Source organism: Leuciscus leuciscus (genome assembly GCF_965113295.1).
Source record: "Leuciscus leuciscus genome assembly, chromosome: 17".
Classification (NCBI taxonomy): Eukaryota; Metazoa; Chordata; class Actinopteri; order Cypriniformes; family Leuciscidae; genus Leuciscus; species Leuciscus leuciscus.
This window is the reverse complement of record NC_138741.1, coordinates 8,166,845-8,194,451: the sequence shown is the minus strand read 5'-3', so window position 1 is coordinate 8,194,451 and position 27,607 is coordinate 8,166,845. Positions and strand designations below refer to the sequence as shown.

The 27,607-nt window shown below is 36.9% G+C and overlaps 4 protein-coding genes across 6 annotated transcripts in view; 1 reads left to right on the top strand and 3 right to left on the bottom strand.

Moving 5' to 3' along the window:
• LOC309479261 (calpain-1 catalytic subunit-like) overlaps positions 1-27,607 on the bottom strand; it is a 98,713-nt gene that overhangs the window by 9,882 nt on the left and 61,224 nt on the right. Inside the window, exon 1 of one of the 3 annotated variants that reach the window (XM_082143288.1) lies at positions 177-321. The exons of 1 other annotated variant lie outside the window; for it this stretch is intronic. The gene's annotated coding sequence lies outside the window, so the exon portion shown is untranslated. Of the gene's footprint in view, positions 1-176; positions 322-27,607 lie in introns of those variants that run through there. One more of the 3 variants, XM_082143287.1, reaches the window with a different exon arrangement.
• Positions 3,992-6,244, bottom strand: LOC309478584 (protein N-lysine methyltransferase METTL21D-like). The gene is made up of 4 exons (XM_082142189.1): positions 5,984-6,244; positions 5,262-5,334; positions 4,689-4,808; positions 3,992-4,206 (listed from the first exon to the last, which is right to left on the bottom strand). Exons 1-4 carry the CDS (start codon positions 6,238-6,240, stop codon positions 4,099-4,101), a joined length of 558 nt encoding a protein of 185 aa, XP_081998315.1. The 5' UTR covers positions 6,241-6,244; the 3' UTR covers positions 3,992-4,098.
• Positions 12,623-16,613, top strand: LOC309478603 (uncharacterized protein). The gene is made up of 4 exons (XM_082142208.1): positions 12,623-12,986; positions 13,305-13,405; positions 13,577-13,650; positions 14,586-16,613. The coding sequence occupies exons 1-4, from the start codon at positions 12,786-12,788 to the stop codon at positions 15,731-15,733; spliced, it is 1,524 nt and encodes a 507-aa protein (XP_081998334.1). The 5' UTR covers positions 12,623-12,785; the 3' UTR covers positions 15,734-16,613.
• Positions 18,801-27,607, bottom strand: part of LOC309479259 (calpain-1 catalytic subunit-like) — a 29,595-nt gene continuing 20,788 nt past the window's right edge. The window contains exons 9-13 of the mRNA XM_082143281.1: positions 22,157-22,228; positions 21,914-22,074; positions 21,542-21,708; positions 20,243-20,448; positions 18,801-19,916 (exon numbers count right to left, since the gene is read on the bottom strand). Coding sequence (XP_081999407.1) covers positions 19,877-19,916; positions 20,243-20,448; positions 21,542-21,708; positions 21,914-22,074; positions 22,157-22,228 — 646 coding nt within the window. The 3' untranslated portion in view covers positions 18,801-19,876. The remainder of the gene's footprint in view (positions 19,917-20,242; positions 20,449-21,541; positions 21,709-21,913; positions 22,075-22,156; positions 22,229-27,607) is intronic.

Genomic DNA, 27,607 nt, shown 5'->3' with positions numbered 1-27,607 from the left:
GGTTTTGTTTCCAAAGACCTATAAGAGATAAGATACTCTAGAACTGTTAGACCTGTTAGACCTGTTAGGGAGGGAAATCTTGTCCCTTTGAAAGACACATCTTGATAAATTTTAAGAGACTTACAATATAATTAGAGATTAAACTCAGTTTTTAAGATATAAATGATATACTTCACCTTCAAGGATAACAACTCACCTAATTGAGCAGTTTTCTCTTACAAGGTTTGACCGATTCTCTTTGTTCTGCCCTAGGCTCTGGAATTCCGTGCTCAGACCGAATGATGTTTTCAGGAAGGGTGTAGAGCAGTGTGTAGGTTTGGTTTTGCTCAGGGACACCAGTTCCACCATATATAGCCTTAACAAAAAAAAAAAAAAAAAGAAATGAATGAATATGCAAATGAACATGGAAAGCAGTTTGAAGTTCAAATGTCTTTTTAAGATTAGTCAAAATAATGTTTTTTTTATAATATTGAATTAATAAAGAAACTTCATCTGAAGTTAATTAAGTTAAAATGATATATAAGATCTACTGATCTCTTCACAAATCATGTTCTCACCTGAGACTTCCTTTAAAAAGTTTATTCAAATGTGCTATACTTCTTATAAATTAAAATATAAGAAAGTATAATTTCAGTCTACTTTTTATGGACTTCTCAGAAATATACTTAAAATTACACAAGTATACTTGACTTAAACTGACCGAAAAGTATATTTGGCTTATACTTGTACTTAATCTTTTTATCGAGATATACTTAAAAGTATAACGACTTATTCTAAGCATACTTGGTCTGTAGTTGTGTTTGATTTAGTAGCCTTTACATATAGTTTTACATATTGTCTTATAAATTACATTGTTTTATTTATATAGAAACCATATATGTTTCTAATTCTGAGTATATGAATTTTAGTATAGGCTAGTCTACTGGTTTACTTCCAATCTACTTTACTCTTTCCCATCCCTGCCATTGATGAAATTTTCCGTCATTTAAGACACAATACTTCCGAACAGATTTTTTTCACTGTTTACGGTAGGGGGAATAAAATGTTGAACCCATGAAGAGGAAATGACTGTGAAGCTTTGGGGTGTTGATGGACTCTTTCTACTCCATCTGTATTTTGATCATTGTTCTGAATCCGTAGTCTTTGACAAAAACACAATTTTCTCAGCTTTTTGTTCAAAATGTTTAAAGAAACTTAAACACAGTCAAGTGTTGATAAAACCAGGCGAAACCCGAAACCAGGCGTGACCCTTTGTGCATGAGAGTAGGTCCAACAAAAGCTTCATGAATATCTGGGTGCTGAATGTTTACAGGTCTTTTGTTCCATTTGGGTAATTAGAGAGATTTGGAAAACCACTGAAGAAAGCATCTGTAAGCAAAACTTCCAGCACAATTGCTGTGTGTTTCTCTATTGCCAGGTATGCTGACACTTTTGAACTAATATTAATATTCAGGGTGTCGCCTTGCAGTGATTGGCCTCTTACCTCAAAGACAGAACTTTCTCAGTGAGCATTGGGAAGTTTTCTTCTTCCTCAGTTCCCCTATTATTTGGTGTGGCCCAAGAGTCCATTCTAGGCCCTCTTCTCTTTCCACTTTATATGCTGCCATTGGGTACCATTTTTAAGAAATATAGGATTTCCTACCATTGCTATGCTGACGATACACAGTTTTATCTACCCGCTAAAACGGACAGTTTTTATCCTTTGGACGTGATCTGCAACTGTTTTGAGGAGATCAAATGCTGGATGGCTAATATTTTTTTGCAATTAAATGAAAGCAAGCGAAATTTAGATTTCTTTTTAATTTAGATTCTATTGCCGCCAGTGTTCAACTTCATGTAAGGAAGCTGGGGTTACATTGATTTGTCACTAAATTTCCTTTCATCTGAGATTGGTTGCGAAATTAAAACAGTTGCTACCTCCGAAAGATTTGGAGACCGTAATCCAGGCTCTCATAAAATCACGTCTGGACTACTGTAATTCCCTGTCTCAAACTGCGATCTCTCGCATGCAAATTGTCCAAAATGCTGCAGTGAGACATCTTAACCGGCAACAAAAAAGAGAGAACACATTTCTCCCATTTTAGCGACTTTACATTGGCTTCCTGTAAAGTTAAGAATTGATTTTAAAATTGCTGTATTTGTGTAAAAGGCTTCATCTGGCGTTGCAACAAAATACATTTGTGACCTTCTGATTCCTACTCTCCCCAAAGAACACTTAGATCTGGTAATCAGCTTCTCTTAACTGTCCCATGTTTTCGCTGTAAAACTAAGGGTGGTCGAGCCTTCTCTTCTGCAGCACCTAAACTTTGGAACAGTCTGTCCTTAAATGTGAGGTCTGCTTATTCATTAGCCAGTTTTAAATCTTATTTGTTCCCTCTGGCTTTTGATTAGATTCGATTTTTTTATTGTATTTTGTTTAATGTGTTTATATTGTGTATGCTGCATGGTTTCTTTTTATGCTTTCTTTTTATATGCTCAATGTTTTAATGTACAGCACTTTGGTACAACTCTGTTGCTTTTAAATGTGCTATAGAAATCAATTTTGACTGGATTTGACTGGATTTTTGAAATGTGTATAGTATTTCATGCTGATCAGTTGACGTTTACTTGTGTCTGGCAAAAATAATTCTGGATTCTTCGGAATCATTATGAACTGTAGATTAAGTGGAGTCTGGTGTTTCATCCAAAATAGGTCAAATTAAAGGCCCAATGAAAGGAGCAGTAGGCACATCATCTGAAGACCTTTTGATTTCTGTCTATCACTGACTTAACAAGTTGCAGCATTGTGACTAAAATAACTGCAGTTTTGTATGATCAAGTGGACACAAATGCAATAGAAAACCCTCCACCCTCTGACCAAGTATAGACTTACTGTGTTTTCAATAGAATCCGCTGTAAAAAAAAAAAAAAAAAAAAGATCATCTCACACAATTTTCCACAGCTCATGTTGGCTGAAGGTTTTTTTTTTTTTTGTCAATAAATTTCTTCAAATTTGTAAAAGATTTTCCTCCCACCTGTAAATTTGCCAAACAGTGAATTCCACCATATATAGCCTTAACTCTGGACACAGAATGATGGGAAAACAAGTAATGTTGTTTGTAAAATAAAGAATTAATAAACTCAATCCTCAATCATGTTCCCACCAGAGACTTTATATGAGGCCATAAACCACTAAATCCAGTCCATGCATTATTTTAAATAAATACATAGTTTATTTAGTTCATCTTTGGTGTAGAAGAGGGAATACCAGTTAAGATCCGGTGGTCTGATGTAGAATCCTTTGAGCAATCACTATTATTAGTATTTGGTACAGTAATGCACTATAAAAATCCAAATATCATTTTATCCCAAAGACACTTGTGGTTATATATTAAACTTTTCCTATTTTAATTTTCTTTTTAAAATCTTGCAATTGCACATGAAAGGAACAAGCTGATGAATCTCCAGAGTTTTGTAAAATATATTCACTTTGCCAAACTGCTTTACCATCACAATAAAATAAATCCCTTAAATTTTCATTTTAAAGTCATAATTTATATTTTATAGATTTAACAAAAATCTAAATGTTTCCCCCTATAGAAAAAAATAACATCTGCCTCTGTAATTAATTGTGACATCAAAAAGTAAAAGCATTAATATGAATCTAATAACTAAATAATACATACTTAAAATTCAAATCTATAAAAAAAACTGTGGTTTCAATGCATTCAAGGACCCAGAATGACACTGAACAAAACTGTAAAAAAATAATAATGCTTGCTGAAACATTACAATCAGATGATAAACACTGAAACTGGGCATTGTCTAAAGGTTTTTCAATGATTTAGTATTGACAAAAATGTTTTGGTGAAGTTTAGACAGTGATTAGCCTATTTACAAATTTAACATTCTTTGAATTGGTGAAAAAAAGTGTCCTTTTATTGTCCCTAAAATTTATTGTCAGTTTAACATTTGCTTAAACTTGTTAGTCTGAAAACACACTTGGGCTCACATTAAGGCCAAATTCCCAGATCACATAACATCAACATAAAATATTTTGTACAGTGTCAAATACTGCAGGCTACTAAAACATACACAGCCCATCCTCGTAAAAGGCATTCAGTCGACTCTTCGTCGCAGGTGGAGAAGACGAATGTCAGGACTGTTGAACTCTGGGTCTTGTTTCTCAGGTGGGATCTCCTCTGACTGGAACTCTTGCAGAAGTAGCTATGAAACAGTGTATTAGATGAGGAATAAGGCAATACCAGATTGAGCCTGACAATAAATTTAAGTGGCTTTTTTTTTCATGCATTTAAAGGGAACCTATTATGCAAAACATAAATAGGTCAGCTGTGTGTGTACACAAAAGTTTAAATAGAAAATAATGGAAAAGTAGTGCAGTGTAATGCAAAAATGCATTCATCCTGTTTCTCCTGTTTTGTTGTTGCCAGACTATTCCAGGTACAAGCTGTAAAGGCACAGCCCTCTTCTGGTGTGTGTGTGTGTGTGTGTGTGTGTGTGTGTGTGTGTGTTTGGGGGGGGTGGGATTACAACCCTGGATTACAACAAACAGCGCTGAGACTTGTACTACATTTTGTAAAAAAAATTCCCCTTTATTATATATTCTACTGATCTAATTCTGACTCTCATTAAAGTGTGCCACTAAATATGACAATGTAATAGAGGATTTTACAGTTTATTTCTCTCACCTCAAAGAATCTCTTCTCTATTTCAGGATTGACACCAACAGTGCGCTGCTCATAGCAACAGATGATGCACGTCTCTGGTCCAGCCAAGAGTTTCAGAGTCTCCACTAGTGGCTCCACAGACTGTGGAATATAAAACACAAAGGGTATTAAACCTAGTACTGTTAACAATTCTGTAATGTAGAGCTAACTATAGACCTTATTCAGAGCAGCGCCATAACAGGTATGAAAGCGAGGCTGTGAGGGATAGACTTACCGTGTTTTCAATGGCATCCGCTGTAAAAAGCTGTATAAAACTCCTAGAGTTTTATCACTTATAATTTTGTCTGGAGTTTGTTGTCTACTGAAATTTCTTGGAAATATATTTTTGCAGTCTTTTGTCAGCAGAACAACCAAAAAACACATTAAAGTACACACAAACAGTACAACCCAAAGAAGTATGTCTATCCCTCACAGTCTCACTTTCATTCCCATTAGAAATCAAAAGATGGTACTGCTGTGAATAAGGTTTATTGCTGTGTAGGTAACACAAGTTAAATATATACATTATTAGTGTAATATTCATTGTTATAGTACCTGCTCATAGTAGATACAATCAGCCATCATAATATAATGAGGATTAGGTAGAAAATCTTCAACACTTCCACCCCTTTTAAAAGAAAAATATTTCATAAGTTTCATTAGCCGTTTTCATGAAATGAAAACCTTTCACTGTAAGGACAAAAAAAACAGACCTTTTTCAAAATATTTTCATATAAGAAAAGTATATTTAATATAAAAGTCAAACAAATTTATTTGTGTGCAATATGGTCGTGAGATCATGTGGGGGCAACTCACTTTATTTGGAAGAAAACTTTTAAGTAAAAGGGTATTCATTTATTTTGATGTAAAACTTGTATTTAGTAAACCTTGAATCTAATGAATAAATAGGTTTCATAGCAAAGGATGAAAACACACCCCTCCCAAAAAGATCCTGTGGTGTAGGACGAAATGCAGTACAAACCATTTCAGTACCTTGGCTGTGATTGAGCCTGTACAGATGAGTTGCAGATTTTTCTCAATGTTCAGCTTTAGGAGAGGCTGAAGCTCTTCTTTACTCAGGTTGAAATCCAGCCAAAAAACTTTGAATAAACAATATTTGTGCATAATATTTATTATCAGAACAAACAATAATAAATTAAAATCCTATAACTTTCCGAATATAATAGATTCATTTTCATCAGTTGTTTAAATGGCCACATAACACATCTAATCTATTTTAATTAATATGTTTATATGGCACGGCATTCATAGCTCACCCCAGAGCTGAAGCCACGAGACCAACTAGTCCTGTTCCTGCACCCAGTTCAATAATGCTCTTGGAGAACCACGTACGAACACCAGACTGAATACTGCAAAATTGTTCCGTTTCGAGGTATTTTGACAGGACAATAGCAGCGTCCCATACTACACAGCCCACGTCCCCTTTGCTGCACTGATACATTCTTAAAATAGACCCGTCATTTTTTTCTATTTCTCTAACAAAATAATTTCCCGAATCCTCGTCAGTCGCCATGTTGTTAGAGCGTTATACGTCACGCATCTACGACGTGACGTCTGATTCGCGAATCATTCATTTGAAGACTGTAAAAAATTGAACAGGTTCTTTTCATTGCAGGGATGGAAATTAGCACCCGCCACCAGCCAAATGCGGGTGATTTTGTGTTGTGGCGGGTAAACTCGCTTCACCTACCGGCCACCGTGGCGGGTAAATAAAAATATACTGTTTCACACAGACGGCGGACACTTTTAGAGGACATAAGTGTACGCTGAAATAAAGTCTTTCACCTCAGAAAAACGGACTTTCTTGTCCTGTCACGTCAGCCGTTATCCTGTGCTCGGAGCGCACACTCTTCAATTGCACGCGCAAATGCGGCGGCGCGCGCTGTGTATCGCCTCACTGCATATAAAGTGCACAAGAAACTACGAGCATGCAACGCCGTTACGTTGTAAATTACACAAAATAAAAGTAATGCAGGTATGATTTTCATTCTGTTCACCAGGAGCAGTTTCCATGGTTCATTAACAGTTATTGTTAATATTGTGTATTCACCATGGCAACTGTCGTTTCCATATTAACCCCAAAAATGCCACTTTATTTTTCTTTGTGTTATTTTTAATATTTTTAAATGACTCTAGTGGCTCATACCAACATTGTATTAACAAAAACTAGTTTGGGACTGCTATTTAATAGCTTTAGCATAGGCCTAATGTTTATTTATTAGTACTAGTCTTTACTATTAGTCATATTCTTACAATTTATGTTAAGTAAAGGGGGACAGTACTTGTGTGTGTGGAAATAGCCGGTTTCAATAAAACTACTTGTGACATGTCATATTTGGCTTTGACTTTGACTGAACATTTGCTCTCACTTTGCGGAAAAAATATCGGGATATATATCGTATATCGATATTCAGCCTAAATAATCGGGATATGACTTTTGGTCCATATCGCCCAGCCCTAGTTTCATTGTTGGGACTAAAAACCTAAAACTGGAAGCCATAAAAGACCACGAATCATTCAAATGCCACATCCAGGTAAAAAAGAGAAATATATATAAGAGAGAAAGAGAAAATGTCAGTATTTCATTGAGACTTGAGATTAAATAAACTGCTTAAGTATTGTAGATCTTGTAGTATTAATTTTCACATGCAGTTACACATTGTCGGTTAAAAACAAGAAAGTGGCTGGTAAAAACATTGAGTGGCTGGTAGATTTTGAAATCCACCTGCCACAGTGGCCGGTGGACAAAAAAGTGAATTTCCATCCCTGGGACTCGCTTGCCAGTTTATTCATAATACTGGTGGTAGGCTGTTTGTGTAATGTTGGTATTTTTTTTATGGTTTTTTTGTTTCTTTCTTTTTTGGCTATGCGTAAATCTGTTTGTTGAACTGGCATTCAAGTGGTATTTTAAGTTTTTAAGTTTTCACCGTCACTCACAGAACAGACCTTATCACAGCAGCGCCAGTAGGTAGGTAGATGGATGGATGGATGGTTAGATAGATAGATTGAGGCCTAAAAAATAGGCCAAAAATCCCACATTTATTAACAGAAAATTGCATTGCAAAGAACTAGCTTGCTAGTCTATTAGTTGACTTAGCTAAGCACGTGTTCGTCAGTTGTCATAAAGAACTATCTGACTGACTTCAAAATATTGTAGTTTTACGTTGTGTAGGCTATTTGAAACGGCTGAGTGTTATTATTTATTTAAGTAATTTTATTGTTTATTATTTGCTCCATTGCAGCTTAAAGTCTCCATAAAACAACATATTATAATATTTATATAGGCTAACAGTTAAGTTTTTGTGACAGGTAGCCCACATTTGCATGGTGTGAGAAAGTGTATGTGAGTGACTGATGTTTAGAGAAGTTGATAGTTTTGAGCTGTTATATGGTGCCACTAGATGGCAGTGTAGACTGATTCATACACGTTTTTCTATGGTTTGTAGCCTACAGTATATGATGGCATAATTGTCATCTATTAATTATGTACAAATGTAAAACAGAGTAACTACAAATTTAGTCAAAATTTTGCTTTGACCAAAAATGAGCCGCATAATGGGCTACTTGCACTGAGCCTCGTGACGCACTTCTGCTTTATAGCAATACATATGCAATACATATCACTTATTTCCGGTATCACCGGTGCCACTGTTTCTTGTGCAAGTAGCTCATTATCATCTATTATGTACTAATGTAAAACATAGTAACTACAAATTTAGTCAAAATTCTGCTATGACCAAAAATGAGCCAGATTTAACTCACCTACAGTATTCTCAGATTCAGAGAAAATGGATTATGTACGTTAATTAGTATAAAATTGAAGTGTCCCTTCCAGAATCTTCACTTCATAGGACTTTGATGTGGAACTAATTCTTCCTGTTTAGATCCAGACATTTTGGTCGTCCACTCTGACTGACATACAGTACATACATAAAACACTCAAATTTGGTAAATCATACTTGCTTGACGTGTGAGAACAAACTTCCATTGATTCTTGCGGAAACTCAAATGTGTTTGCGGACGCTGATCAATATTTATCTGTGAATAAAAACCTAAATTAAATTATTCATAATATAAAGTGATCGTGGCCCTTCAGAAGTCTTGGACTAAACAGCTCGATTGATATCTTTTACAATCTCTTTATGAATGTTTAATGGTCAGAGTTTTGGTTGAATAGGCTTTGAGAGACAGAAATCTCTCAGAGATTTCATTAGAAATTGTGTTTCAAAGATGATGGAAAGTCTTACGAGTTTGGAATGACATGAGAGTGAGTAATTTACAGAATTTTTATTTTTGTGTGAACCAAGTTTCGAAGTTGTAGACGATTGCTTGCTTTCATTTTCTTCCTGCTTAATTTTCCTTCCTGCATAAACATCTTTTATTTTATTTAACTAGACCCATCTCTCTATCTGCTGCCCAGTTTGCCTTTTCATTAGCTAACCTGCCTGCTTCTCGCTTGTCTCTGCGTGAGACTGACCCTGGGATTTGAAACTGCCTGTTGGGGTGGCACTGGCAGGGTGCTTTATTTCTTTGGTGACAGCTGTTTAAATGTCTCCTCAATTATCACTTGTGCATCAGCTAGCTAGGCTATGTTTACTTTACCGGCCGGTGTTCACCCGGCTATGAAATGAGACTTGATAAGTCATAACACTGACTTAGATTACAACTGACACAAGAATGCTATTGTAGAAATAAAACAAATATTAGACCCCGTTCACACCGCAAGTCTTAATGCTCAAATCTTAATGCTCAGATCCGATTTTTTCGTTTGGATGTTCACATTACCTTTTAAAATGTGGCCTATCTCAGATTCCAGTGTGAACGGTTTGCGGTTTTGAACTGACCCGCATGCGCAAGAGAACAATGACATCAGACGCAGCATGCTGTTGCACTAAAGTTGGGGAGCTTATGGGGGAAGTAAGCATTTTCACTTTTATTTCAAAATGTTTGTGTAATGGCAGCCGTAACATTAATGAGCAGGTGCTGAGGACATGATGCATTGCGACTGGTATTTTTTTTTAACTCTATTTACAATTGTGTAAAAAGACAGGAATTTTGCACGTAATCATTCGGTCGATTGTGTTGTGCACCGATAATGAAAAGTGACAGGACCCGGCAGGCTGTAGACGGTAGTTTTCTTATTCCCAGCGAAATAACAATACAACCTGTTAGGCCGCTGTCGGTAGCCTAAAAGAGGCCTAGAAATAGGGTTTCGTTCCACCAAGTGGGGCACTACCTACTTTTTTTATATTTAACATCAGAAATATATAGAGATTCCTTAGGAAAAAGTTCTCCGCACACAACCTTGCAGTTTTTGAGAAAAATGATGCTAAAGGTGCCCATTTTGAAAAAAAGGGAAAACATAGGGAATTTTGCACTTTCAAACCTGTTTATCATATAATTACCACTTGATGTACAAAATAAACCAGTTTGAAATGTGTGATATACCTGAAGTTGCTATCTAGGCACAGTAAACATGATAAGATTATCAAGAAAACTTCTTCTGTAGCATTAACATCCCAATTACTTCTCATTATGTTGTTCCAATTCAAAGGTAATATTTGAGGTAAAATCTGAATAACAAATAGAATTAAGCCAAAATATAATATATATAAAAAAAACACTTTTCAAAATAACACATTTAATGGTGAATTGTCAATTCGCATACACGAGCAGTAACTGCACTACATGTACATATTCACAGGAATGATTATTGTAAACAAGATTTAATTTTGATTTATTTATATTAAATATATATGTCCTATATTAATTTTATTATCATATACACATGACTAAATATCAAGATCACTGTCCTCACTATCAGATTCACATGAAACACTATCCTCAGTTAATCTCACATTGTCACAATGAAAACATTTACATAGGTCAGTGCAAGCCAGGTCAGCCTTGTGGCATGAGCACCTTCCACCTGTACAAGTACCAGACTTACACCCACAGTGGAGTGACCCCAAAATCTGTTGAGGAGCTGGATCTTTAGTCATCCATGATATGATGAGATCACCATCCTTGACAATCCATCCAAAGCCGTCTGGACAGGGAGCATTTATAAAAGGATCCAATGCTCTCCTGTGGATTGCCTATCACTGTATTCATAAATAAGCTCCTCCAGTATTATCAGCAGATATTGCGTTTCTCAGGAGCTAATTACCCTCCTCCATCCCCAGCTCCTCCTCTCGTCAGTCAGGATTTGGGATTCTGATTGCCCTTTGAATCAGACTAAATTCTCGAATTATGTTGTACATTAAAATATTGACATTAATGATATCTGCAATACATTCATGTTGGTTCTGTTCTGTTTACCCTAAAGGGGGTTATTGCTGCTCTCCCTGCTCTTATCCATGCAGGGTTCTTGCAGGTTTCAGTAAGTCAAATTTAAGACCTTTTTAAGACGTTTTAAGACCATAAAGATTGAAATTTAAGACCTATAATGCATTAACCAGCAAATAACAAATAAACTTACCATCAATGTGCACTTTTTGTTTCCATAAACATTAAAATAATAATAATTAAAATGATGGCCAGATTTTAAAAGAGTGTCTTGCAACATGTTATCTACTAACATGTACAAGTTCAAATAAAGTTTTGACAAAAAAGGTTTTATAAAAAGATAAACCTCACATATTTCAGCCGTTAAATAATTCTTTATAAAAAGAATGAGTAAAAAAAAGATAAATTACTGACATTTACAATGCACATTAGCTTATCTTTTATTATTAATAGTAAAATTCGGTCCGATGTTCCCGTGGCATCTGTCGTCGTTGCTATGCAACCATGCATGCGCTCTCCACTACGACAAAGAAAGATACATAAAAGACTAGTCTTACTAGGCGGCTGCATATATGAAAAAAAAAAAAACACCTAACCTGAAACCCGTAACGTTAGTTTGTTGGGACATAAGAGACCGGTTTGTCCAGGAGGGCAACATGTTTATTAGCAATAGCTAGCTCCGTAGTGTCCGACGTTTTGAGCCATTCCTTCGCACATTGCTTGATTTTTTTCCCATCGGACTTCAGTAAAGGGCTGCGGACCTTTCCCACCATCTTTTCCGACATCAAGAATACACTTTACGGGTGTTAATCGAGCTTGATCGCCGCTATCAGATGAAGATGCGCTGCTTACGTCCTCCTCCATGTTTACATGTGCGTAGTGATATTGGCTTGATTTTGGCTCTGACCTACTTACATTTTCGATGCTGATTGGTTGAAAATCTAGCTCAACAGTTTTATATGTCTCAATACGCAGTCAATATAGTGCACCAATAAATTACACTTTTCTCATTAACTGCAGGATAATGCGTGGAGAACTTTTTACTTGGATACCTTTTATTAACGTTGAACATATTGAGCAAAAGAAAAAGTAGTGCCCCGTTTGTCGGAACGAAACTGAACGATACAGCTCACGTACAGCGGCCTATGTCTTTAAGAACGTCTTGATTGATTGGGATACAACAACTCTCCTGGCCTTCCTCTCCTTCTTTTCCCCGACATGTTTCAGTCAGTCAGTCTCCTGCTCTTCCACCAAGTTCATCGTTAACTTCACGCAGCACTGCCGCCTCAACTCTAATTGGTTCTGTTCACGAGCTGGGGCGGGACTTCCAATTTTATGTATCAATGTCGATGTAGATTGGCGTAAAAGTCGCATCAAATCTGCCTTGGTTGTTCACACTGCGGCCGCATTGAAAAAAATCTGATCTGGGTCTGATTCAGCACCACATATGGAAGTGGTCTAAATCTGATTTGAAAAAATCAGATCTGGACAAGATTTGAGTGTTCACACTACTTCTGAAGAAGTCTGACCTGGTCACTTGACCCCCCAAAAATTTGGATTTGGGCCACTTTTGCCTGCAGTCTGAACAGGGCCAGCAAATTTTACACAATTCGCCTTTGGCTAAGCCACACCCTAGAATGTAGATTGACCAATCACAGCGCAGCCAAGAACGAGCTCCGACAGAGGTCCGACACTTTTTCACAGCGCTCCATTGACTTTAACACAGGCGTCTCATATTTTTGGTCTCGGCAGGCTATTACCGTCAAAAATATGGTTAAACGTTGTGCCTGGGGCATTTGTAACACAGATACGCGTTTCCCAGAGAGGTTGGAGGGGGGTGTCCGTTTTTTTCCCTTCCCAAAACCGAAGTCAAATCCTGACAAGTGTCGTCTTTGGATTAAACTGTGTGGACGTCCTCACAGTCAGCTAAACCCCTCAAGGATCAACAAGCACACTTTTGTGTGCTCTAAGGTAAATTTTGCTTTTAACCTTACTGTGAAGTTATACTAGTTAGACAGTTTTATGCTGTTTTAGGTTATGATTTCGGTTCTCTACCCTAATTAATGAAGAATCAAGGTGCTAGCAAGCAAGCTTAGCGATAGTTTAGTTATCACGTAAGTCAGGATTGTATGTTTTGACTAGCGGCTGGATGTTAGCTAACTTTGTTATTCAAGATACAAATACCTAACGTTACTGTTATAGACACGCTGTTGTGGTAGTTTTGAAGGTGACTAACGTTACCGCCATCGTGTTGCCACACTACAACAATATTTTACATTACTATTTCAGCATTTTGTCAATGGGGAACCAAGTCCCGAATTCCCAAATCCAGTCGCTGCTATTCATGGTGAAGGAAGTGCAGTCAAAGGTCGAAGACTGCCGACTAAAAGGTAAGAGTTATAATAAAATAATTAAATTGCAGAAAGAATATTACAGCCACAACACAGTATCAGAATAATATCAAACACTTTAATCAATTTCACATATGTATTTACAGAGGCATTTCCACAGTATCAAAATAATATCAAACACTTTAATCAATTTCACATATGTATTTACAGAGGCATTTCCACAGTATCAGGCTCATCAGTGCAGGATACCACATCAGAGGAGTTGTCCATGGTCATTGAAACAGGTAAGCTACAATTCATGTGACTGTTGTGGACTCTCACTGCACATTGTAGGGAGAAAGTACTCAAAAAAGTAACAGTCAAGTTTATCTTTTATTTTCCTCCACATCTCAGGATCAAACCAAATTCGCTCCAGGTGATAGTCACTTTCACATAACACAAAAAGGTCACACCATGGCATCCCAGTTATCCCCAATTGTCCCATGATTTGGAAGTAATATTCGTGTGTACAATTGAGCTTGTAGGTGTCATCACTAACCTGTTTAAGGTACTGGCAATCGGTGTAACTGATTTTCATTGGACATTTAATTTCTAGAAGACCATAGGTTTCATTCTCACCACTCTTAACCCTTCTGTCAGGGGATGTACCCAAATAGGGGGCGTTAGGGTTGATAACAAACCCACACACTTGAACTTCATTACCAGTGATGACAGCATACTGGGCTGCAGCGGCTGGCTCAAGCTCCAGGCCTCTCTTCATGGCTTTTGTCATAATGTTCTTCTTCTTCCTCTGCATGATGTTGGCAAGTTGTTCAAAATCGGCTCTTCTAGAGAATATTCTCTTGAAGGAGGATGAGGTTAGGCGAATAGAGCGGACATGATGCCAGATATTGTTGCTACTCTGCTGTCTGGTGTTTTTCTCAAGTGCCTCTGCCTCAGGTTTTGAGACTACCATGGTACTGAACCTTTCCATCTGCACTTCATTAAGGACAGTACAGAAAGAGCCTGGCTGTGGTGGCAAAGGGAATGCTGGGAAGTCAGTGGAGTTTGCCTGGGAGGATGCTTGTGAAGTGTTGTCCAATAGTGGGAGCTGTATGCAATGAAGGGGGGGAAAAAAAATACATTTATTATTTACATTATGTTTCCTGTTTTTTAATTATTATTTTTTTTTTTTAACTAGGCCTCATTTTAATAATTTCATTGTTATGTTTTTACACAGAAAGCCAGATTCACACAGCAGACCAGATTCACACAGAGGATCCACACCAGGATCGCACAGAGGACCAAGAGGAAGTAAATCGATTAAAGAGGCAACTTGCCGATAAAGAAAAAGAAAATGCCTTGCCTCTGGAAGAGATTAAAACTTATCAAGCATCTCACCCACTCACCCACACCACACCCACTCAAACTCATTACCAACTCACACCAGAGACTATATCTAACTGCAGTGTGCCTGAGTACTTTAAGTACTGCACAGGTTTTAATTATGATGAGTTCAACAAGCTGTGTGCATTTTTCAGGATACCCAGCACTGCAACAGATACACAAACACTTAGCCCTGTGACATACCACAGAGTAGATCAGCAGATCAACCTCATGCCTTTACGACAACAGTTCCTACTCGTGCTTATGAAGCTGAGGCAAAACTTTGATCTGAAAGAGCTGGCCTTCAAATTTCAAGTTCCAGAACGAACTGTTAGTACTTTATTCAATTCATGGATTGATTTCATGTATGGTAGACTAGGCAACATGTCTATTTGGCCACACAGGGACAGGATAACAGAAAACATGCCTGACAACTACAGAGCAGAGTTCCCAACAACCTTTGCAATTCTTGATGGTACAGAGATTAAGATAGAGAAACCAACATCACTGTTACTTCAAAGTCAGACTTACTCAAACTACAAATCTGCCAACACACTTAAATGCCTTATTGCCTGTGATCCTCGTGGCGCCATTATCTTTGAATCCACACTTTACACGGGATCAATCTCAGACCAAGAGATATTTAGACAATGTGGAATCAAAGATTTACTGAAAGGTCTGCTTCAGTGTGGCTACCTTAAGGCAGGTGATGGGCTCATGGTGGATAAAGGTTTTCTTATTGAGAAGGATGTAAAGGAGCTTGGGCTTAATTTGAACATTCCCCCCTTTGCCAAATCAAATAGTCAGATGCCAGCTACAGACGTTGAGATGACAAAGAAAATAGCCAAACACAGAGTACATGTAGAAAGAGCCATAGCCAAAGTGAAGAAATTTAAAATGGTTTCTGGAAGGATCCCTAATGTCAGGCTTGGAAACATAAATCAGGTATGGTTTGTGGTCTGTATGCTGTCCAATTTCCAGCCGAACATTATAAAAGCATAGGATCCAGCTCAATGATCTGTCTGTACACACAGCTAAGATAAGCTCCTGAATTTGAATGTTTTTATGTTTTAACTGACATAGTTGATAAATCAATTACTGTGTTATTATTGTGAATGAAATCAAATGTATGTTGGCTATGTGACTGTAATAAAATGTCTCCCTGCAAATGATAAGAAATGAGTCATTATCTTTAACAGTTTTACATCTGCTTTACCTGGTAGCTCAAGCCACTTCCAAGAGGGTACTTCTCCTGACCTATTACTACATCTATCGGGGGTTTGCTTGCTATGTAGCTCATAGGTGTCCCTGTCAGCTCTCTCAATAATAACAAATCCTGATCTGTTACCTCGGAGATGGCCCTGTGACATGGAAAAGTCATACATTTCTACTTATGTCAAGTGATCTGAAATACAAAATACATTTCTGCTTATGCCATGTGCTCTCAAACACATACATCAAATTAAAGGGATACTCCACTTTAAAATGAAAATTCTGTCATCTTAACTCACCCTCATGTTGTTTCAAACCTGTATGAATGTCTTTCTTCTGCTGAACAGAAAGGTAGATATTTAGAAGAATATCAGTAACCAGACAGTTTCTGGGTCCCATTGACTTCCATAGTAGGAAAAAAATATACTATGGAAGTCAATGGGACCCAGAAACTGTCTGGTTACTGATATTCTTCTTCATATCTACCTTTCTGTTCAGCAGAAGAAAGACATTCATACAGGTTTGAAACAACATGAGGGTGAGTTAAGATGACAGAATTTTCATTTTAAAGTGGAGTATCCCTTTAAGTTGGTTATTATGGTGGAAGGACACAATGGGATAGCCAGCCTACATGGTGTTAAAAATCAACATAGTTGTGACTCACCTGTCATTGCTGTATTGGCAGAAGATGGTTCTGCGTTTTCGTTCCTTCTTGGCCCTGGCCACAACGACTGATGTCACAGGCTGTGGTGCTACTTTGGCACCTCTTGGCTTATGCCATTGTTGGGGTAAGCTTGTGGAGGACTGGACATGCACCGTGTTTATATTTTGTGCCTTGCAGAGATCCAGGGTATGGATAAGCCCGATGATGTGCGCGCAAAACCCTGTGCAGCTAACCAAAACATCACCTTGTCAGCTAACGTTAACGTTACCTAGCATAAGTTACCGGTTGTTGATACGCTAGCACACGCTACTAATAAATACAACGTTATACTCGCGTAGTCCGTTTGCTTTGTAATAACGATTATAGAAGTGAATAGAGACCTACCCAGCTTTGCATGAACAGTGTTGCTCCTTGATATTGTTAGTCCCAGCCTCCGTATCGATTAGTAGGATATGCGGTGGTTCATTTTTTGACTGTGACCGGTATGCTTTTGCCTCTATTTGGATGCCGCCTTTCTCCTTGCGTTTCACCTGTATGTCCTGAATATAGCCTTCGAACGCATATTGTAGCCCCTTTTGCCTACTTCTATCTGACACTTTATTTGCTGCTTTATAAAAGTTTGCTAAAATTTCAGCAGGAAGAGCTGTCATAGCATAATCCATGTTGATACCAAACCAGAGCTCAGATGAAGTTGTCGGACGTAGCAACAGTAACTAAGGGGGGGCGGGGCTTAGCCAAAGGTGAATTGACCCTTCGCAAAGACCCGCCCCCCTTCGTTACTGTCGCTATGTTCGACAAGCTACGCTGCTCTCACGCCACACCATGTTCTCACGCAGTGAAAAATACATTGCGGAGCAGAGAGGAGACTGACAACCCGCTGACAGACAGGACAGACCAGGTTACTTTCGATATTAAACATATTAAGCAAAGTCTCACCTTTCAAATTTGGTTATTTTTTTAAATAAATTTAAACGATTCATACCGTTTTGTGGCTCTTAAATGTGTCTGACAGATCGCTGTAGACCATCAGTTAAAGCTGCTCGTGAAATAAACATGAATGAACATAAGAAGGAATGTTGGCGTCAGTACATTCTGTTTTTCAAGTTCAAATCCTCCCATGTTAATCTGCTATCTCTCCTGACTGCTTTGTCGGACAAAATGGCGGATGGCGGATTATGATTGGTTAGATCGCCTGTCAATCAAGCTCCCTGCGAAGGGTCAATTGGCACAGACTGTATTATCAGTGTTGGGCAGTGACTATTACTGTGGGTATTTCCCCCTCCTTTCCTGTTCAGGTAGGAGTGAAACAGGGGTGTGTATACTGGCTCCAGTGATCTTCAACCTTTTCCTGGCCGCAGTCACCCTCCTCACCCGCAATTCCCTCAGCCCTGACGATGGTGTTTTCCTACAGTTTCGTCTGGACGGGAACCTCTTTAACCTCCGCCGCCTGCAAGCCAACACCAAGACCACCACACAATTCATGAATTGCAATACGCTGATGACTGTGCCCTCCTATCCCACAGCCCTACCGCAATGCAGCACACACTGGATGTTGTATGCGCAGCCTATATGCTTGTGGCCTTCAAGTCAACAGTTAATTAGTTCATCTGTGTCACCTGTTTCTGTTCATCAGTGTAAGTATTTAGTTTCCTTCAGTTCAACCAGTCTTTGTCTGTAGTTAGTCTTATTTTGAGTGTGTTACCTGCCTGTTTGTACCTTGAGTTATTTCTGTGATTAAACTCTTGCATTGGAGCCTTCAGCCTCTTCGCCTTCGTCTGCCTTTGCACACACCCGTGACAGATACAGTGTATTATTTTAAGTACTGACTAATAATAATTAACAACATGTACTTATAGGGTCATGATTGAGGTTTGGTTTAGGGCTAGTTGCATGCAATTATGCATATTTTATAGTTATTACTATAACTACATGTAACGTGGAAACTTGTGCTGCTATTTTGAACCATAATCGGAAACAAAAGGCAGTTGAAGGATGACGTGTATGATCCAAATATGTATCTGACTCCAATATAATTAATCTGACTCTATTAAAGTTGTTGTTATTAACCTCTTATTCTTTAAAGGTAAAGATCTTTCTTAAAACTAATAGGAAAACGTAGGATTTAACCTGAACGTTTAGATTCAGCTTTAGCTTTCAACATAATAAGTGATAAAAGGAAAGATTCTCAAAGCCTTTAAAGCAGGCAAAGTTATTTATTAAGTTACATGTTTAAATATACAGACAGTAGAATGGAACAACATACTGTATAGAAAACAAATAATGCACTGTTGTGCAGGTGAGGCTGTAAAAGCCTTTCTTGTATGAGGTTACGCACCGATGTACGGGAGTGGCGGGGTTAAAGCCTTTCTCCTAGATCAACAGTTACCTTTCCTTATTATACCCTGAGCAAAGCACTGTTAAACATGAGTGGAATACCAACACCGAACCCAACCAACAGGAAACCAAAAGATGAGGCAAATAGGTGGAGATCCAGAGGGGGATAAAGTTAAAGTTGTCAATTTTTGAGGGTGAGCAAAAACGCACCGTTTTGTGTCTGGCCCTTTAAATGCAAATTAGCTGCTGCTCTCAGCAGAGGGGGCGGAGCTTCAAGACCTTGCACTCACACAGACATGCACTGAAAATGTCAATGTTTATGTTCAAACTGGGGTCAGACAGTAATGGAGAGGCTCAAGAAGAAGTGACAACATCTAGAAGCAACAGGACATTTCTGAATGGTTAGTGTTAATGATAATCCTATAAATCGTGTTCCGGGGGGCGGGGTTTATGTAAATTTTAGAGTTAGTGATGTCACTAACCCTGGAGGAAGCTTGTGTAGTCCCTACCAACCGTTTGTTGTAGTCCTTAAAAAAACATTTCTTTAAAAGCAAATGCTCAAACAGCAACATTACACTGAAGTTAGAAAAGTTCAATCATATTCAACCACCCCTTTAAAGGGCTTTTGGAAAACTAGGGCAGTAAAGAGTTCTGCCCATATTTGCTCAGCCCTATACGTGTAACAAGAACACTGTAAAATAAAGTGTTACCGAAAAGTATGTAACTACACAGTAAATCAAGCACCAATCAGAGAATACATTAGCTTTAGTTATGTGATGTCAAAAGTGATTACATAAAGGGGAGAAAGAAAAAAAGAAAACCATTTACACTTAATACCCATTCTGAACTGAGCATGAATAAACAAAGAAAAAGTGATGAGGCATATGTTGACTTATTTCTCCAAGAAGCCATTTTGTGTGACAGGTTCACTCTCATCAGGGATCGTCTTCATTCTCCTCAGTCTCTTCAATGTATCTGATGGGAAAATAAATTTAGATGACAGAAGCTAACAGAAAAATCCCAGGATACGAATCAGTGAATTCATAAAATTAACTTTGTATACCAAACATTTTCTGATGCATATACTTCTATATCATGTGTGCCTAAAAAGATTGAAAATTGTATTGTACCATCATATATGTAATGCACATCAATGTTGCATTTTATTCATTTATTTAATGGTTTTTATTCACACAAATAAGCCTTAACATGATATTTGAGTGTATGTGTTTGTGGCCCTGGGTTGTCTTTGCTTTTGTCACTTTCAAAATTAACAAACTTTTGACTGCACCACAACTTACTCAAAGTTTGTCTCATGCTTTGAAAATATAGAAAGGATGAAGGAGGCCGATTCATCAGGATTCTTGGTGCATGGCACAATCAGGTACTCTCCAGGCTCCAGCCAGAAAAACCCCATCACCTCTCTCAAACTATCGAAAGACTTTTTTGCCACAGGTGTTTTGTCTTTGAAGAACACAGCTGAGAACTTCCCACTCTTACGTTTCATCTAAAGAAGAATGAATCAATACTGTATTTGGTTATATATTTTTGTGAGTATGTGTATCTGCAAAAGTACAAAAAAGTTTGATAAAACAGTGAAATAAAAAGAATAAAGAAGCATCTAATCACATAATCTATATTTGTTTTATTTAGGGGCTGTATAATACACGACACTGTTTTCAACCAAAAAAACGATTTGTTTTTAATTGGCTTTTGGCCTTACATTTACACGTCAACAGCGTATTGGCGGCCTGAAAATGCAAGCTTTTAAAATAGTGTTTCGAAGTGCAAGTTTATGAAAACGTTACATTTATCGTCTATATTCAAACAACAAAAATGTGAATTTGTGAAAAAGTTGACGTCATGCGTATACGTATTACGTGTTCAGTCTATAGACCTTATGCAGCAGAGAAACAAATTATGCGCTGCCATCTTTGGAATATTGTCTTTGAACTTCTGTTTTGCGGTCGCTCTGTTTATTTCTATGGCATTACTGTCCAGAGGTAATTGGCTTTTTAAGTGGAATAACATAATTTAAAGTTAACAAAAGTAATCATGAGGATTGTAATGTTTCAAGCAGATCTCTTAACAAATGTCAGTAGACCGGGAAGATTTTAAAACGAGCCGTTCATTCATACATACGCAAGATCACTGTGAAAATACAGACCGGGTGTCAAAAGACTGAGCGCAGCGCTCAAAAGGGGCGGGGCTACATAAGGTCTATAGGCGCATAGTATTTCTTTATAAAATGACATCACCAACTACAGGCCTGGCATCCATAATGCAGCATTTTTAGCCGTTTTTGCGGATCTTTGTGAACGGGGATCGGTTTGGCAACGTTGTCTTATGTATGCTAAAAAAGCCAAGTAAAAACGTTTCCATTTTTAGTACATCATTGTCGTGTAAACGTACCCTCAGTTTCTATAAATATAAATAGCTACTGGAGTAAAATCATGATCATGACCGTCATTCTCCCGAGGTTACAGAAGATGAAATGAAAATAAAGGGTTTAAAAACATTTGTAGGGAATTGTAGCCTAATGTAAAACAAAAAAAAGTTACAATGTTAAAAAAAGTGTCCCTACATATGTCAATACTAACCTTAAAAACGTAGAAACCAATCATGTAGTTGTTTTGGCTACTTCTGAGTCTCGTCTCGTGGTTCTGCATGAGAGACACCAGTATGTTTTCAGCTCCCTTCTCATGTGTAAAGTTCTCACTAAGCTCTTCAATCCTCACACGAAACTGAGGGTTTTTCCCAAAAGTCTCTACAACACAACAAAATAGTTAAGCTTGTACACAGGACTTTTTATAAATCAAATTCAGAATGTGAAGGTGAAGGTGAAAACAACTGTTTACACAAGTCCATAAAGTGTGTGAGAAAAGAGTCATTACTGAAAACAGCATTTGCACATAATGTTTTGTTAATAGCATAAAGTACAGTATATCATAGATCATTTATTTTATACATACCTATATTGTCCATGGAACCACCAGCTGTAGTCCCAGCAATCCATTTGCCAAAACTGCGTTGTGATGTCCAGTGATATCCAGGAGATCTATCCAGAAAATCAGGACAGAAACAGCAGATATCCAGGCTTTCATAGTTTTTGGTGAAATCTTTCACTGGCATCCTGTAAAACAATGATCCTGAGTAAATAATACCCAATATGTGAATCACACATTTGTAAATTAAGGTTTCAGATCAATGCTAACCAGAACTCTCCATTGTCAAGTTTTTCACAGCGCTTGCGGTCCTCCACACTCACTGTGTCCCACAAAGTTGATCTGAAAGAATTATGTACAGTATACACACAAAATATATTGGCTTTGATGTGCCATACCAGCATCACAGCAACCCTATTATATGTATAGAATGATATATATGATATAACCCTATGATATATAGCAAATAGCCATTTAAGTACGTGAATGTGAGGTGATGGGAGAAAGTAATCAAAGTTACTTTTAAGAGTAATGCATTACAATAGTGCGTTACTTCCTTAAAAAGTAACTAATTGTGTTAGTTACTTTTTATTGTAAGTAATGCATTTTGTTACTTATGCTTTTTCTCAGTTTCTTCTAATTTATAACTTTGAATAACGCTCAAAGGTGTTTGAGCGTCTTGTGTATGAGCAGGTGGAAGAGTACCTTGTTAAACATAATCTGCTATATGAACTGCAGTCTGGATTTAGAGCAGCATATTCGACTGAAACCTGTCTTATTCATTTATGTGATTATATTCGACAAAACTTTGATGAAGGAAAGTATGTGGGTATGATTCTTCTTGATTTACAAAAAGCCTTTGATACTGTAAATCATGCAATTTTATTATCAAAGCTGCAAAGTATAGGCTTCAGAAATTCTGCGGTGAAATGGTTCACCTCGTACCTCACTGGAAGAACTCAATTTTGTGATGTTGCGGGGGCCATATCAGATTCTCGAGATATTACTTGTGGGGTGCCTCAAGGTTCAATCCTTGGCCCCCTTTTATTTTTAGTTTATATTAATGATATGCCAGCTGCTGTGAAATGTAAGCTGCTTTTATATGCTGATGATTCTGCATTGTTGGTCTCTGGGGATGACATCAGCGAGATTGAGAAGACTCTGGGTAACGAATTAAATAGTGTCAGAAAGTGGCTTATAGACAACAGGCTTTCAATACATCTGGGAAAAACTGAGTCCATTTTATTTGGAACAAAAAAAAAGTTGTCTAAAATAAAATTGTTTAAGATCAAATGTAATGGCACTGAAATAGTGTCTCAGAAAAGTGTTACATACTTGGGGTTAACATTAGACCAGTCATTAACCTGTTCATCTATTGCTGACAAAATACTATCCAAGTGTGCAGGTAAATTGAAATTTTTGTATCGCAGAACAAGGCTTTTAGATTTTTCTATCAAGAAATTACTGGTTGTATCGTTGATTCAATGTCATTTCGATTATGCATGCTCAGCTTGGTACTGTGGATTATCAGTTAAACTTAAAAACAGACTGCAAGTGATGCAAAATAATGTTATCCGCTACCTGTTAAATGCACCCCCTAGGACTCATATTGGCAGAGATGCTTTTAAAAGAGTAGGTCTGTTGCCAGTACAGGTTAGAGTGGAGCAGTTAAAGCTGAATCATATGTATAATGTTATAAATGGTTCTGCTCCCAAATATTTACTGTCCAATATAAAAATGGTTCATACACAGCATTACCATAATACTAGGGCTAGTATCCGTTCTTGTAAAGTGCCCAGAGTCAACAATGCAGCTGGAAGTTCTTTTTTTTATACAGGTATCATGTTGTGGAATAATTTGCCAATTTCCCTCAAAATGGTAAATACCAGAGGGACTTTTAGATACCAGGTTAAGGCCCTTTTATGGAATAGAGTAGCTGATCTTTTTAACTAGCACTGAGTGATTTATGATTGCCTGTTTTTAGGATGTTGTTGAAATCCGGATGATTTGTGTAAATGTTTTTGTCTTTGACTTATAATAGGTCTTTGTTTGTGTGAATTGTTTTACCACCAAGGACCATGTTGGAAATAAGTGTTTACACTTTTACATGTTATCCTTTGGATTATGTATGTCTTTCAATCCATAAATAAATAAATAAAAAAAAAAAAAAAAAAAAAAAAAAAAAATTGGTTACTTCTAATTGAAAAACTAAATATTTTGCTGTAAATTTGAAAGTAATGCATTTATTCACTAGTTGCTTCAAAAAGTAATCTTATTAATCTTATTGATGCATTACCTAACAAACACACACACACACACATATATATATATATATATATATAGTCGCTGTTGGGTATAAACCTCATATCTCCAAAAACACAGTATTTTTTTAATAATTAAACACTGCTTTGTCAAAGTCAAACCAGTCTCACTCCAAAGGCGTCAAAAACTGAAGCATGGTCAAGCGCTCCCGGCGTCACAATAAAGACGCCAAAGGTGCCCCTGTACGTCACTATATGACGAATTAGGAACTCCATTGCGTTCAATGGGAAACTGTGGCGTCAACAAGAGACGCGAATTTTATCAGTAGGAAGTCGCGTATGGAAGGCCAAAAGGGCCAAAACGTGTGAAACTGTCGCGTTAACGCGTATTTACGTGTTAACACGCAATTTACGCGTTAACACGTCATTACGCGTTAACGCGTATTTACGTGTTAACGCGTAAATTGCGTGTTAACGCGTAAATGACGTGTTAACGCGTACCTAAATTTGGGACATTAGCACCACCTACTGGTTTGGTGCTGCTCTTGCTCAAACACAGAGAACCTAAATTAAGCTTGTAAATAGCAGTTTTTAAGGTGAAAATACATGTTCAACAATGACTTTTCAGAATATAGGTTACAACTAGGCCTACATATAATTACAGCATATTTTAAATTGGCCTCTGAAAGTCATGACCATTTTCACAATCACAATAGAAGTTGTGTTAGGATAATATTACACATTTCCTTCAAATAGTATTTTCATGTAGCCTACACTCCTACTGTAGCATATTTCTAAAGCATCTTTTTATAATTTAACTACTATGCATTATTTGTTAGAGAGCCCCTTCTGATAACACATTAAGCCTTGTGAATCTGACTGATATATATCGTATATATATCAACACACACTTTGCACATTATACATTATAATGTGTAAAAAAAAGCTACTTTCAATCACCTCGCGCCCAACGACCTACCCACTGTAGATATTTAGTGGCAGGTGTCCTTTTGTCATAAACACAGGAATTTTGTGCAAATATACTGTCTGTTATTGGAAATGTAAAAAAAAAATTCTTCCACTTGCTTGGGCGAGAAAAAAATCTCTTGGTGTGCCTAGGGCTCTTACTGGCGCCCCCCGGCTGTTTGCGCCCTAAGCAACTGCCTAGTTTGCCTATGCCTAGAAACGGCCCTGGCTACATGTGTATGAGTATCTCTCTGTTCTGGAAATTATTTTGAGTATTAAAGAAACTTTCTTCATCATCCTGTTCTAGTCTGTCTTCCACTCAGCGCGTTGTGACAATAGCCAGAACTTAGAGTTGTTTATTTTTTTACAACATTGTGTTATTATTTATTTTATTAACGAAATGTCAATCTTCGTGTTTATAACAGATCATGGTTACTACTGTACAGTGATGGTTACTATGGTTTTACTGTATTGATACAATAGAACTGTAGTAAAACCATGTATCTATCTATCTATCTATCTATCTATCTATCTATCTATCTATCTATCTATCTATCTATCTATCTATCTTTACTTATTTGTTGTGTTATTCAGTTTATAATAAAGTTTATAATAACTGCATCCAATTTCTAGATTTTTTGTAATTGTGTCATCATTTTATTTGATTAGTTGTGCCATAAAAGTAAAAGCCTTAAAGTATTTATTTTTTTATATATAATTGATATCGATTATTTAATTATCTTGTAAATACCATACAAATGTGGGGAAACTCTGGGGGAAAAAATGATTAAGGTTAAGACATAGGCCAGCCTATTCTAGTACTATAACTCGCTGTTAATAGACATATCACAGGGGGTTAAATGACCAAATATGTGAGTCGAAGAAAATGCATAACTCTGAAACATCAACTCTTATGGATTCCATGCAACGGTATTTTTGATGTATTGCATATAATGGCAGGCTGTCGCGCTAATTGCGAAGCAACAATCTCATGACAAACTTAAATAAAGTTTAAAAAAAAAACTATTTTCAACCCACCGTAATATGTTTAACAGTGTTTATTATAACCGAAAGCTAGTTTGTTCACAGTTACCTGTAAAGAAGTGTAATATATAATTTGGAAAAACGATGTATGGATTCCCGTCTCTCTATACGATTCTCATCACGGGCGCGCACCGAACGGAAGATGCCAGGTGACGTAGGCTCATCGTATCCATGAGGTAAGCGCTTTTTCGCAATCTCATGAATAAATACAATAAAACGAAGGTGTGCGTCACCAAATTAATAGTCATGAGAATGATTACAAACAGTAACGACAGGCGGTGTCACCGTGACACAACACCTTTATTTTATTTGAATTATTCATGATAGAGTGACTCAAGCACTACGTACGCTGAACATACCTCATGAGCCATCATGAGCAACGACACTGATGGAAGGGTAACTTCCAGGAAACTGAATAGATAGATCACGAGTGTATTAGCACTCCAAATCTATCCAACATTTTGGCGAGAATATAGATTAATCTCTTGTTCTGTGTAGTATTAATAAAATATATATTATTACTTTTGGTCCTATATTCATGATTTCACAATGTAATATCCATTGTAAAAAAAGAAAAGCAGAAGTTCTGTTTCATTTCATTTATTAAAAATTCAAGCCAATCATTTTTTGATTATTATTATTACGCATGTGTGTGTGTGTTTGTGTTTGTGTGTAGTGTGTGTTGTAATATAACTTTGTAATATAGCATATATATATATATATATATATATATATATATATACACATATAGCCTACATACAGGTGCTTCTCAATAAATTAGAATGTCGTGGAAAAGTTCATTTATTTCAGGAATTCAACTTTACAGGTGAAACTAATATACACTTTTTACATGCAAAGTGAGATATTTCAAGCCTTTATTTGTTATAATTTTGATGATTATGGCTTACAGCTTTTGAAACCCCCAAATTCAAAATCTCAGAAAATTTTTATATTACATGAAATCAACAAAAAAAGGATTTTAAATACAGAAATGTTGGTTCTCTGAAAAGTATAATGCATATGTACTCAATACTTGGTTTGGGCCACTTTTGCTTATGGACAGTTTCACCTGTTAAGTTGAATTCCTGAAAAAATTAACTTTTCCAAGACATTCTAATTTATAGCCTATATATATATATATATATATATATATATATATATATATATTATTTGTTATATTTTATTGAGCTTGTTATCTTCGAAAAATACTGCAAAACAATGCATCTCAAATCTCAGATTCTTCTAAATTCTCAGATTCAAGGCTTAATGGTGTTAACAGAAGGGGTTCTCTAACAAATAATGCATAGTGGTTCAATTATAAAAAGATACTTTAGAAATATGCTACAGTATAAGTGTACATGTAAATACTGTTTGGAGAAATGTGTAAATATATTACACAATTTCTATTGTGATTGTGAAAATGGTCATGACTTTTAGGGCTTGAACAGTT